This window comes from Neolamprologus brichardi, chromosome 14 (genome assembly GCF_056152115.1).
Source record: "Neolamprologus brichardi isolate AB-2024 chromosome 14, ASM5615211v1, whole genome shotgun sequence".
NCBI lineage: Eukaryota > Metazoa > Chordata > Actinopteri > Cichliformes > Cichlidae > Neolamprologus > Neolamprologus brichardi.
In genome coordinates this window covers 24897864-24912208 of record NC_142117.1, presented here as the reverse complement: position 1 = coordinate 24912208, position 14345 = coordinate 24897864, and the positions used below count along the sequence as shown (strand labels likewise).

Here is a 14345-nt window from a genome sequence, read left to right as displayed (position 1 = left end):
GCGTTTGTAGGATAATTTAAATCACTGTTGTCTACCGATCACATCCCTTCACGGATTATACCCTTCACACCTCTTGCTGACCAGACACACAGTGGGCTCCACTCTTTTATTCCTCCTCCAGAGCCAAGTTCTGAACTTCAGACGCTTTGGATGGGAGCTACAGAAGTAGATGAGAGGATTTACGCAGCAGTTTAACACGACAACCGGTTTCCAGACTTTAAACGTGATCATGACCAGGTTCAGCAGATGACAGTTTCCTGGCATGTAGACTCTGACAAACATGTAGACGGTGCGGACAATATGATACGGCACAAAACAAACGGCAAACATGAGGCACACAGTTAAAAGGGTATACAAGCACTTTTTGCGCACACGCTGTTTCCTGGTATTAGAAATGCAGTCCGCGGCCCCGCAGTACAGCACGTTTATCATGGAGCAGTAACAGGTGACCACGACCAAGAATGGGACCAAAAAGCCCGCTATAACCAAGAACAGCCCATACGGAAAGAACATATCAAATTGCGTCGGGCCGGTCATTTCAAAGCAAACAGTCATGTTGTTGATCACACCCGTGTGCGCAAACACAAATGTCGGTGAAATCTCGGCACTGGCTAGAATCCAAATGGACCCTGACGCAAGGATGGCGAACTTTCTGGTCCTGAGGCGCACAGCAGCGATGGGATAGCACACCCCGATGAACCGGTGAACGCTGACGCAGGTGACAAACATTATGCTACAGTGGAGGTTGACCAGAAAGACAAATCTAACAGTTTTGCAGAAGATGTTGCCGAAGGGCCAGAAGTTTCCCATAGCATCGCTGATGATAAGTGGAGGAAGGGCCAGCACGAAGAGGAGGTCCGCGACTGCGAGGTTGGTCAGGTAGATCACCGTGTTGCTCCAGCGGCGCGTCCGACAGATAACGCACCACAGCAGGACGCCGTTTAAACTCAGGCCAAGCAAAAAGACTAGGCTGTAGGACACCGGGATAAGGATCCTTTTATAGTAGGTGGACACCGGGCAGATTTGGAAGTCCTCCATCCAAAAGGGCAAATCTGATGGTTTGATAGGCCCTACAGCAAAACGACCCTTAAAGTAGGCCTTTTAATATTTAGGCATCTTTATACCTCACCTCTTCGGTTCTCACCTAAGCCTCTGTAGGGTGGCGTGATATAAAATATCAATCGTGCTGTTTGTTTAACTTGAGTCCAACCCACACCCTGGAAGTTAGTTGCTAAGAGCAAATAAATTGGCACACCGTGAGCCATTCCCAGCAACCCCCCCCCCTCCCCCCGCACGCACACACACACACACACACACACACACACACACACACACACACACACACACACACACAAAAGATAAACCGCGCAGAATACAGCGATTAAAGTCGATCGCCAAGTTAAATGACGCCGTGTCAACACGCGCACGCGGGGGGCGCTGTATTGAAAAGCAAAGGCGGGGGGCACGCGCACACCCTCAGCATCCCATTGGCTGCGAAAATTTTCCAAGTGTGGTCGCTCACCGGCTGCTCCCGACTCTAAGTGTTCACTGCATCTCTGTCTGACTGCGGGTGGAGAGCTCGTCATGCTGAGGAGCGGCACGTACAGGTTAGTAACCCACGCATCGACTCGCCTTGGTCCCAAATGTAAAGCAGCAGTGTTTGTTATTTCGGTTAAACGGGAAGCTCCGGTAACGGCTGCTTCAAGCACTGAGGAGTGATTTTAAAACCCTACGTATCGGTACTCTCTGCAGCTGGACACAGAGTACAGGCTCCTCGCATGCCGAGAGATTCTGACATATTTCATATTTTTGAGAGTTTTGCACCCTAACTTGAGTGATGTCCTTCCAGAAATGTTCACCAAGGAGAGGAGGTGAGACTGCGCAGCGGGAGTCTGGCTCGGGAGAGGAAGCACCTTGCTCTGTGCATCAATAACCAGGTAAGATGCAGCCTGTTAGTATTGTTGTCATTACTGTAAAATAGATTATATATAATTGTCTGGTGCTGGGAAAGTCATGTCTGTGGATGGATGACAGACTGGTTTTTTTTTTCGGTGAGGGAACAGTTCAGTAATGATGTCATTCACTTTGTCATTCTTTTTTGGAGCGCTAAGTTGACGCTTTCACTGCTGGGCACCACACACTTCTTGGAGAGGAGAGAAGACGGCGTATGTTGCAAACATCTATTAAAAATGTCTTTCATCATCCGCTTTTGGACTTCTGTTGCACTTTGGAAAGACATTAGAAAAGCACCAACATTATGCACAATGGAAAATCTTTTCCAAAACTATATTAAAGCCGTTTTTCTCTCTTGCTCCCTAACTGCTTTGAATTCTGCTTCCCTTATTCACCATTTAAAATGGTAAAACTGACTGAGTTCAGTTTGGTTTAGGAAATTGCTTTTTTTATGTTGGCTCGGGGCCACTCAAAGATTATCGTTGTGGCCGCAACTAAAAAAGGTCTCATTAATACTACATATAGCGCCCTTCATTATAAATGACTTCATTTTCAGAAAGAAATAGTCACGCCATAGTTGAGCTGCTCAGCTGAATGGGGCTGGCATGTGTTCCTCATTGCAATGAGTCCTGAGCTCATGTATAGGGTTTAATAGCTCTGACATCTGGTTAGAAAGGAGCAGTTGTTGCAGTTGACTTGCTAATGTAAATTCTGTTCTGCTCGAGTCATCTTTAACAGACTGTTTCCTTTGTGTGCTCGAGGTGAGTGTATAGGTGCACAAGTTCACCTAGGTGTAGCGAGCCCCTGAATATTTAATGCCGGTGATGTAGTGTTGCGCATTATCGGTGGCTGGGGATATTGAGCCTGTGAGATCTGAAAGCAGAGTTCCATCATACATTTTTCACTTACTCTGCAATATGGTGGTGGTGCCCCCCCCCATTTATTTCACATCCTCCTACACTTGCTCATTTTGACTTCAGATTTTATCCTGATGTGTTTCCACTGCACGACCTGACAGCTGAATTTCATCATCACTTTCCCAAAAATGACATTTCTAAATTGATCTAGCTCAGCTCTGTGATTTGCCACATCAGGGTGGATTCATGCAAGACTGCTGAGGAGGACGCGAAGAAGCTCGGTGAAGGACCAATCAGTAATTGGCATTAGATATATATGAGTGAGGATACAAATGTGGGTTACTGAGGCTGCTCCACTTGCTCCGTGTGCATGAGTGATTCCGATTCATTGCCGAGGTGGGAACCCCGTGAGAAGCGCATTAATCTATCTGGCTATTACCCCGTAATCAATGGAAAAGCTGAATTTTATGGCCATGGGTCCGTGTTGTTAATCATTTTACAGAGAGATTATTTAAGCAGCATGCCAATGGGGTCACATCTAATGGGGTTAAGTATAAAATATAAAAGGTGGAATATTTGATGCACCACTCACAGTTGGAATCTTGAAATCTGTTACCAGTATCATGCATGAAACTTATAATTCAATAAAAATCAAGAAAAAAATGTCCCAGTGTGCAGTCTTTTTAATGAATATATTCAACGGGAGCTGAATGTCCATGGATTTCATTCAGATCCTGTATCGTGGGACAGGGCAACAACAGAGTCTTGCATTTTAGGCACAGCTGCAGCATTCTGATATGCAGAGGGTTGTACATAGTACGAGTGTGGTGCCAGGGAAGGGTGTCATATTTCAGAAGTGCATTACTGTAGCTCCCTGAGTGGGACAGAGCAGCGCTGAGTGCTGTTTGCGCTAGCTCACTCAAACGCCCCGCGATTGAGTTGTAATGATGTGGACGAGCAGCATGAGCTTGCATGTTGACGGACAGATGTGTTCTTTGCCCACCCTAGTGTTCATATTCACACCGGAATTTAGTGCCACAGGTAAATAAAAAAAAAACACCTCTCCCCACCTCACGGTAAAACACACGAATATCTGCCAGTTCTTTGGTGATTTCCATCTCATCCCTTTAAAATGTCCCTGAAGGCTGGTCAGGTCTCAAAGTGTGAGCTTACAGTCTTTGATCACTGAAAGAAGCCCCCTTACCGATGATGGCCTTGTCTATATGCGCTCAGAACTTTCCTCACCATATGTTAACCGGAGCAGCTCTCTGCTGGTTAATAGTACCGGCTGGGGAATACTCCCAAGTGCTCCATTTTGCATTTTGATGGGGTGTGTGATCATTTTCTCCAACCTCCTTCATCTCTTTTCATCACACCCCACCCACTTCATATCTTCTTCTTCTATTGCATTTTTTTGAATAACCCTGTGCTCACTTCTTCTTAATTGATAGGCTCTTGCTTCCCTCATTGTACCTCACCATTTTCAGCCTCTTGAATGTTCTGCATTCTTCACCGCAGTGCCATATGCTCAACACAGGCAGTTTTGAACGCTCATATCGAATAAAGTATATTCTGAGTGCATCTGTGCGAAAGAGAGGAATCTGCCGCCCAACCAAAACAGCTGGTCAGCAGAAAATTGACAAAACTAACAGTTTTGAGATCTGTCATCACGTGTCGAGCAGAATTACCTCGCAGCAGCAAAAGACGGCAGATCAAAAGAGGAACAGATAGTTAAAATATGTGCCTGTTCAGCCTTAGTGTCAATGCTGTGTAATGGCTCTTCCATTGGAGTCATTTCTTTTGATTTATAGATATTAAATCTGTGGATGTCTTTCAAATAAATAGGTATGTATGAGGGTTTTTTTTTTAAACTTTTTAATTACAGCCCTTCATCTACTTTTTTTGTGTTGCTGTACCTGATTTGCTTCTTCTAGCTTTACTAGATCTACTCCAGCCAGATATTGATAGCTGTGTAAGTACAGCAGCCTAGGATTTATGAGAATGTATACATTCAGCTGCACCTGCCAGTTAAAGGTCTCTACATGTTATAATATAATCAACATGTAACTATTTTCACACGACACTTTCATTTGGATTTGTTTGTCTTTTCTTCTTTCTCTCTCCTAGTTTTCTCGTACCCCTTTCTCACCTCTTAAAGGATATAAAGCTTTCTATATAAACACATTTATTGCCTCTCTTTTACTGCATAGCTATAATACTAAGAGAAAACAAGATTTCAAATTACGTAATCACAGAAACACCTCAGTAACACTATCATCTCTCTGAATGCTCTTTTTGTACTTGGGGACTCGGACGAAAGAGTAAATGTTGACTTCCATATTACTCCTCTCATGCACTGCGCATGTAAATTGATTTCCAATGTCACAATTAATGAGCACCTCCAGTGGTACAGCCCTCTTGATTGGGTATTTCCTCGGGCTGATCGGCAAGTCGAGCGACAGCTAAAGAGTCAATAGTGTAATCCAGATGTTTCGGCGCATCAACACACTGTAATGAAATCCTCTGAGATCAGACTGAGGTGTATACGTGCTTGCATACATGCTGCTGTGCACGTATTGCAGGTGCATTAACTGTTCTAGTGCAGTGTTTGTGTCCACGGGCTTGTGGAGGGGGGCTTTATCCTGTTGAGAGACAACGCTAGACTGAAGGGCACAAAGGCCCGACCATCTCCCACAAGTGTTTTGTGTATGTGTGCAAGTGTTGTAGTGTGGACGTTCAGTGGTGCCTGCCATCGATCTTTGTGATAGAACTAGGACGCTGAGAAATAATGATTTTAATAACTCATCAATTAAAGGGAAGCAGACTTTCTGCTATGTGCTGTTGTTTTCTCTCCCCTTTATTCCACTTTTCCATCCATCTCCCATTTTTCAGCAACTTAATGCTTCACTTTACCTTGCATCCCAGTCTATTGATTACCCTTATTTTGCTATCGAAAATAATGTGATAAACTTGTTTACATGCACAGGAGCAGCAGGTTTCACTAATATCCCCGTTTCTATGCAACCATGTATTCAGGTGTTGATTTAATCGATTGCCCTATAGACTGCAAGCAATATCCCTCCCTTGATATTTCTTATGTAATTGTAGAGCATTTTATCTCGTTCAGAAACCCAAGAGATTACAGTTGGTGGTGAATAAATAGTAGCTGAAAAAACAACAACAACAAAAAACATAGCTTCAGTAAATATTAGTAAGTAATAATTGGCTCTTTAAGCTGTGATTTGTCAGCTGATCTTTATCATAATCAGTATCATGAAGAGTAATTATTTCTCATCTCAGTAGTATCCATATATTTTAGCATATCAACATTTTTTATTAACAAATATTGTATAAAATATGCTAACACATTCATTACATTTAACACTGCCATTGCCATTAGTCATGGATTCTTATGTTGGCTAGAGCATCTGGATGGAGTCTTCATTTGATACGGCATAACACTTGTTGACACACTTATATTTTAAATCCTTACTGGCCCTTTGCCTGGCATCTTGAACACTTAATCCATAATTGGCTTTGGTTGGTAGATATGCAACATTTAGAAGAGTCAAACTATTACAGTAACAGCACACAATGCCTGTACTACATGTACCGAAATGTGCAAAACATACAGAAAATGAATGTGCTGTGACACTAAATTTTGCTCAAAAGATTTGATTTTGTATGTATTGAATACAAAAGGCTGCAGTTGAAATTATGAACTCTAGGATGTCTGGCCTGAGAATATGTTCCAAAGTAGTCTTTTTCTTTCCCCAACAAGTATAGTATAAGTTTGTGTGGCGATGTTCAAACTGGGGTTTGTGTAGTAGTTCTGTAACTGGACAATGCCAAGACTACATACTTTAAATAGTTTCTTGTCATCTCAATGGGCATATTGTCATCTAGAAAGAATTAAATTTGGAAACACAGGTTTTCCCAGACCTTTCAAAAGTGCATTTTGTCTTTTAAACTCAACAGAACGAGTTGTATGAGAAACACTGACATATGAAGTTCATACTGCCACAGGTGATCGTTTATACATTTTACGTGTATTTTAGTGTAATAGAAACAATATTTGTTGGTTTGTCTGCAAACTACTCCCACACAATCAGTTGTGCAACCAAACTTTTCACACAGGTATCTAAAAGGCCCCTAAAGGTTCTTACATATGTAATCATGTTGCCTAGCAACCACTATCAAGCAATGATCCATTAGTAGTGTTTATGCACCTATAACGCCTTATAAAAGAGTTGTATCATTTTAATTTCCTTGATTTAGCCAGGTTTATTTTTATACTCAATGTTGATATTTCTAAATTTTTACAATTTAGTGTATGAATATTATGTTACATCATTTGGCACATTAATTTATGAAGTAAGGTTTATTGTATTTAAAGATGAGAACAAAAACGTAAAGTTGGATGAATAACTAGATAAATGTATTTAAGGCGTGTGAATTAGTTCAGCCTACAAAAATCACCATTTTTCCAGACACATTGCCAGTCCCATGCCCAGATATCAGAGCATTCGGCATAAAATCGAAATCAATCAAATCATCAAGAATGAGCTTTCCATACCAAATTGGTCATGGTCTGGTTTAACAACAACTGCCTCCAGTGCTGTTAACTATCAGGATGCAAACTGTGGTACTGTTGGCCAAAGACAAAGGAAGAAGCGAGGCTGAAAGTGTGTTCTGAGCCAGAACAAGAGAAACGAAACGAAAAGAAGAGGCTGGAATATGGAGATGAGACTAGGGATTTTAAATGTAGGAACCATGACAGGTAAAGGGAGAGAGTTGACTGATATGATGGCGAGGAGGAAGGTAGAAGTATTGTGTTTGCAAGAGAAAGGCTCTGGGTGGTAGTGAAGAGTTTCCAGATGACTGGAAAAATACAGATGAAGCAGTAAAGGACACTGCCAAAAAGGTATTTGATTCTCTACAGAGGAAAGAAGACAAGGAATTGAGGAAAGTATTCAAAGGAAAAGGTTAGAAAAGAAAAAGTCTGATAGGCTGGGAGAGGTAACAAAGGAAAAAGCTTATAGTGAAATGTGTATGAGGTTGAACACTAAGGAAGGAAAACTTGTATTGATTGGCGAGATGGCTGGAAAGGATGTGCAGCATGTTAGGGTGGTTACAGATAGAGATGGGAACTAACAAATGAAGGAAGAGTGTTGAAAACAAGGAAGGAGTACTTTGAGAAGCTGATTAATGAAGAAAATGAAAGAAGGGGACAAATAGAGAAAAGTTAGTGCAGGAAGTGTAGAAGATTTGTAAGGAGGAAGTGAGGACAGCTATGAAAAGATGGAAGGACTGGTGTTCCAGAAGACATACCTGTGAATGTGTGATGGTGTCTAGAAGAAAGGTCAGCGGACATTTTAACCAGAATGTTTAACACAGTCCTGGAGAGTGAAGAAATGCATACGTATTTGCAACAACACTGATAGAAACAGTGCTGTCTTTACTTCCTGTAGCTGACACAGTGAGGCAAAGAGCTCCTCTCCTCACTAACAACTAAAGAAGTTAACGTTTATGACACTGAACAACACTTAAGGAAGATTTTCAGTCGTCAGTAAACCTCCTGTTTCAACAACACTGAAGTTTTAGACAGTTATCATAAATGTTAACCTGTCTGGCACACACAGTAACATTAGCCACTTAGCAATTATCACGTAGCAGTGAGGGAACCATAGCTGAACTTAGCATAGAGTCCAAAGTTTCAAGACCTAAACAGAGCAAATGAAGGGTGAAAGTCTGGAGCAGAGCAGCGGTTTCAGGACTGATGAGTAGCGCTGAGGATGCAAAGAGCTGCAGAGAGAGAGCAGCAGGCAGCAGCAGGCAAGATGATAAAATGTAACTTTTCTAGTTTTACAGTAATTTATTAAAATGTGTCACTTATTTTGATGTAGCAAACTGGTCAGATTTAAAAGTGAAGTGACTTCTTTTATTTTATAATAATAATAATAATAATAATAATAATAATAATAATAATAATAATAATAATAATTATTATTATTATTATTATTATTATTATTATTATTATTATTATTTTAAGTATAAGTAAAAGCACCCTTTATCCATAATGTATTTGTAACTTTTCCATAATGCTCTTCTACAATAATGACATTATTTAGATGTTAGGTATTGTGCTGTTTGCTGAACCCTTAGTTTATTAGTATGTTCTAAAATATATTTTATCTTCAGGGTCTGTAAAGACATTATCTAAATAATTTGTGAACTGGATAAAACTTCCAAACTAACACCTTTAAACTTGATCTTAATTTAATACCTGTTTTGGTAAATATAATTTAAAACTGGGAAAATTAGTTGGAAATTAACAAATGCACTTTTTCAAAAACTTTTACTTCTGTTGTTGCAGGAGGGGAAAAATCTTTCTAGAGTTTTCAAAATTGTATGGAGTCCTGGGTATCGGTATCGAGTTTCCAATTGCAGTATCGTGACAAGCCTAGTAATAACTACAGAGAGATAAAGTTGATGAGTCATACCATGAAAACGTGGGAATAAGTGGTTGAAGGGAAGGTTAAGGACAGGGGTGATGATCAGTGAGCTTGGCTTCATGCCGTGAGAGTACTATAGATGCAATGTTTGCTTTAGGAATTTTGATAGAGAAGGTGAGAGGGTTTTTTTGTGTCTTTGTGTATCTAGCGAAGGCTTATGATAAGGTACTAAGAAAGGAACTGTGATACTAAATGAGGAAATCAAGAGTGGCAAAGTGTGGTGCAGTACAGCGAGACATCAGTGAGGTGTACAGTAGAAGTGACAGTTCAAGGTGGGAGTGGGTGTAAGCTCAGTGATGAGTGCTGAAGCCCTTCTTGTTTGTGGCAGCGACATGTTGACAGATGATATTTGCAGACAACACTGCCGTGTCTAGTGAGAGTGGCGAGCAGATAAGGAGAGCCTGGAGAGGTGGAGGTATGACCTCGAGAGAAGAGGAATAAAGTCAGTAGAAGCAAGACAGAATACATATGTGAGAATGAAAGGGAGACAGGCAGAGTAGTAAAGATGCAAGGAGTAGAGGTAGTGAAGGTGGGTGAGTTTAAATGTCTGTGGCAGACCATTCAAAGCAACAGACAGTGCATGAGACAAGTGAAGAAGAGGTGGAGAAGAGCTGCCAGGGTTGATTTTTAACAGAATAAAAGCAGCAAGAGTGAAAGGCAATGTTCACAAGATTGTGGTGAGACCTGCTATGACCTACTGTTTTGGAGGTTGGTTCTTCTTAGCGGATACCCGGCTAGCTGGCACCTGCATACGACATATGCTGCTATGCATCAGCATTATTCCCACTTACAAATCTGTGTTAATAAAGTGACTCAAATATGCGCCCTTATTTGAGGTTAGAAGGGACTGATAGCAACAACAAATTATAAATCACCTGATTTGACTCAGTTATGTAGCTATGCCAGGCAGTATGTGTGTAGGTGTTATTAATTACACATACAGATAGATATACTGCAGATTTATTATCATACAACTTTTACACTGTCATATGCGTATTCCATTAACACTGAGAATTATAGACCATGCTGACATATTGATGTTTTTCAACTGCCAGGAAGAAGTGAAAAGGTATCATCGCTACTGCAACCACAGCGGAGGCCAGGCTGTTCAAAAGATAGAAAGGTGAGACGCTGTACAGAAATCTGCCTGTTCCTAAATGAGCAAAACACCCCAAAGCACACGGCATTCTCCACAATAGGAAAATGCAATGTTGGAATTTAAAGCTATCAGAACCATTTTGCCATAACAGCACCTTATTTTACAATTCCAAAAAAGTGTAAGATGTAAACAAAAAAATGAATGCATGAATCTGCAAATCTTATAAAGCTATATTTTATTCATAATGGAACACAGATTTAAAAGAATGTACCATGTACCTTTTAGCATTGATGGTACCTTTCCACATATGCAAGCTGTGACTTTCATAGGCACTTGTGCCCCCCATACCATCAGAGATGCAGACATTTGAACTGACTGCTGATAACAAGCTGGTTCTTCTTCTGTACGTACACATGTATTCTTCTTTAAATGTTCCTATGTTGGAATTCTGTCATGACTTCCATGACAGAATCATCTGTTTTTAATACAGATCTGCCTGAAGAACCTGAAGCTCATTGACATTCCAATATTGACTTTAGGCTGTGTCTCTTGCACATAGAGATTTCTCCAGATTTTTGAAATGTTTTAATAATATCATTGTGGCGGGGCGTGGCCTGCGGTGCCGTACAGGTGCGCCCGCCTCCTCTGCACGGCACCGCAGGCCACGCCCCGCCACAATCATATAATGCAGATGATGAGATATTCAATCATAGCAAATGCCGAACATTATTCTAAAACAATTCAACAATTTGTGCATACATTTTTTTTGCAGATTAGTGAGCATCTGCCATCTTTACTTTTGAGAAACTATGGGTCAAATTACTTACCTGTTACGAGTTAGCCTAATTAGTTACATTACCACTTAATTTTCCAACCTTTGTTTGCCCTCATGCCAACTTTTTGAGGCATTTCCATCAAATTTAAAGTGGGATATTTTTCTTAAAATGGTGCATTTTCTCATTTTAAACATTTGGTGTATTTTCTGTTCTCTTGTAAATAAAATATGGATTTATGACATTTGCAAAACATTGTTTGCTTTTATGTATGTTTTTGGAATTGGGGTTTCACGAGCCTAGTATCTGCAGTAACAACTTGGTGTATGATTTGCATACACCATGTTCTGTGTTGATGCCAGTATTTATATTTCCAACCTCACAATTATTCTTTATCTGCACTGTTATCGTTGTAGAAGTTGTCCACGTAGGAGTGAGATGGAGGACGACAATAGCCTTCACCGCCGTGATCAACAACAGCACCTAGAGATAAAGGCTGCTGTGTGAGTATCACTTTTGGCTGCTTTATGTATCATTATGATTATTTGTACAATACCCAGTCATAACAATAGATTCTTACAATATGAAAGGCTTTCATTTTGAATGTCATCCATGTTCAGTTCCTTTCAATTCTTTCTGTTCTTTGGGGTCATGGACTTGTGGGGTCAAGGGTCACTTTTTAAAGCATTAACTCTTGTCAGCTTTCATCTACGCAATTACACACTTGTAGGTGTGACAGGGAAGAACAGCTCTGGCCTCAGGCTCTGACTTCATTGGAAGCCAAGGATAGAAAAAAAACTATTTCTCTATAGGATAAAAAAATGTTGACAGATAAGGAAAAAGTGTTTGGATGAACTCAGAGAAAAGTCAATGAAACAGGAATACACGGAAATGGAGAGACTGAAAAAGCAAAGGGAGAAGAAAAAGGAGGAGTGAAGGAAGAAGAAAAGGTAGTGGCTTGGAGCTAGAAGATGTGGTTTAATTCAATTTGTTCCATTTGCCTCAGCTGTCTCTCTGCTCCACTGGAGGTGAATGTGTTTCTCCATCGGGTAATTGATCCTACACTCCATCCTGGAGTCTGCTGTTGAGGTGACTACTGGGATGAAAGTGAGCGGAAAGTGAAAGATGGGGAGAAAGCTGTCTGTAGGTTGGAAATATAGGCAGGGAGAGGACAAGGAAAAAGGAAAACATAGACAAAGTTAAGCAAGAAACTGAGGAGAAAGATGTTTGAGAATGGCCAAGAAGGAGAAGTTGTCTTGGAAATTCAAAGAGCTAAATAAGAAGATGAGTTAAAGAAAGAGAGACAGAAATCTGGTGTGATGCACTCGTTTACTTAATATCTTGCATCTTGGCAATATTCCTTCAGTTTTATGAAAATTGAAAAGTGAACTATTTCACTTCCAGTTCTGTGTTAACTGTGTTTGTGCTTTTTTGTTTGTTTGATTTTTTGGTGAGCATTCAAATTTAAGTTAACCTTTATTTATAATGATAGCAATTTTTTTTTAAAAAGCAAGAAACCTGTTTTGGCTCAGTCTTACAACTATGCCAGACAGACAGTATATATACTCACACATATACTGCAAATTCATTATTGTATGCTATCATACAAGAACAAGCCCAGCAGTACTGCAGATGTGCTTAAAGCTCTGCACCAAAGCTGTTAAATTTGATAAAAAATTAAGTGATCGGAGAATAAAGAATGAGCTGTGTTACGTTTCTTTAATGGGTAATTGTTAGACTTACTTCTTTACGCCTTCTTAGGTATTTCTATGCTCACCAACCACTTTGTTAAGTAAATTGAATTATTGCCAATCACGTGATACCAACAAAGGTATTTAGAGGTTGTCTTGACCTCCTGAAGTACAAACCATGTATCAGAAAAGGTAATAATGTGATTTGATTTGATTCAGAAAATTTTAAACTACTTAACATTTATCTCAGGTTTATGGTCAGACAAAGAGAAAATAGTGAGCATCTGTTGATGTTAGAGGAGAATAGACAGACTGTGTTGATCTTACAGCAATGCTACAGTGACAAATAAGTACTTTTTACAAGCAAGGTATCAGAAGAGCATTTGTGAATGCAGAGCATATCCAACCTTGAAGCAGATGGGCAGCAGAAGACCACACCAGGTGACACTCCTGTCGGCTAAGAACAGGAAGCTGTGGCTACAATTCACACTAGCTCACAAAAATTGGACAATAGAAGACTGGAAAAACGTTCTCTGGACTGACTCTTTCTGCTGCGTCACTGAGATAGTAGAGTCATAATTTATGTAACACATGAAAGAAACAATTCAGGTGGGTAGTCCTGGTGTAATAGTGTGGGATATGACAGTAAGTTTACTTGCCTCCACAGTCACCAGATCTCAATCCAGTATAGGACTTTTTGGATGTGGTAGAATGGGAGATACAAACCATGGATGTAAAGCTGACAAATTTGTAGCAACTGAACACTATCATGTCAGTATGGACCAAAATGAGGGATGTTTCCAGCTCCTTTGTGAATCTATGCCATGAAAGAGTCAATAAATTTTTAAGACAGATTGGTGTCCAACTCTGCCGAGCCTAATATCTAATAAAGTGTCCAATGAATGTTGTTGTCTTTTTTACATTATTTTTCTTATTTTTAAAGTGAGTAAGAAAAAACACTTGCTTGCCTTTGGTTATGGCAGCACAACATTGTGCATTTTATGCTCAGCAGCTATCACTCCAACAATCGTTCATCAAACATCCTTGAAGCAAATACTTAACATGGCTTCTAAAAAGCTTCAGCAAATCCATTTCCTTTCACTGGGAACTCCAAAATTGAACACCCTTTTTTTTTAAAAAATGCAAGATGTCTCAATAAATACATTTTGCTGACTTATGTCACCAGGATCCAGCGTGCCTGGCGTGCCAGTATGTCCCGTAGAGAGAGCTGGCAAGCACAAGACGAGAACCGAACCAATGATCATTGGAGAGAGACGGTGCCTTCAGAGAGCCTCCAGGAACCTGTGATGACCACCAATATTTCACCGGTAAGACTGCGAAAACAAAATCAGACAGCCATATGGTGTGACATGAGAATGAGCCAAGTGCTCAGAGATGTCTTGAGTGAGTGATCAGCGGTGATCTGTTGTTACAGTAGAGAATGAATAACAAATGGG

At 40.4% G+C, this 14345-nt stretch overlaps 2 protein-coding genes across 2 annotated transcripts in view; one reads left to right on the top strand and one right to left on the bottom strand.

Annotated features, from left to right (window-relative positions):
- Positions 1–48: 48 nt before the first annotated feature.
- On the bottom strand, positions 49–1038 carry LOC102783896 (P2Y purinoceptor 3-like). Its single transcript, XM_006795516.2, has one exon. The coding sequence runs from the start codon at positions 1036–1038 to the stop codon at positions 49–51; it is 990 nt and encodes a 329-aa protein (XP_006795579.2).
- Positions 1039–1505: 467 nt separating this feature from the next.
- Positions 1506–14345, top strand: part of schip1 (schwannomin interacting protein 1) — a 217200-nt gene continuing 204360 nt past the window's right edge. Inside the window, exons 1-5 of the mRNA XM_006795311.2 lie at positions 1506–1607; positions 1850–1937; positions 10381–10448; positions 11614–11700; positions 14075–14216. Of these exons, the coding sequence (XP_006795374.1) occupies positions 1585–1607; positions 1850–1937; positions 10381–10448; positions 11614–11700; positions 14075–14216 (408 nt within the window). The 5' untranslated portion in view covers positions 1506–1584. The remainder of the gene's footprint in view (positions 1608–1849; positions 1938–10380; positions 10449–11613; positions 11701–14074; positions 14217–14345) is intronic.

Bases quoted from the DNA above. Each gene is read 5' to 3' on its own strand.
- LOC102783896 (XM_006795516.2), bottom strand. From the start codon at position 1,038: ATGGAGGACTTCCAAATCTGCCCGGTGTCCACCTACTATAAAAGGATC.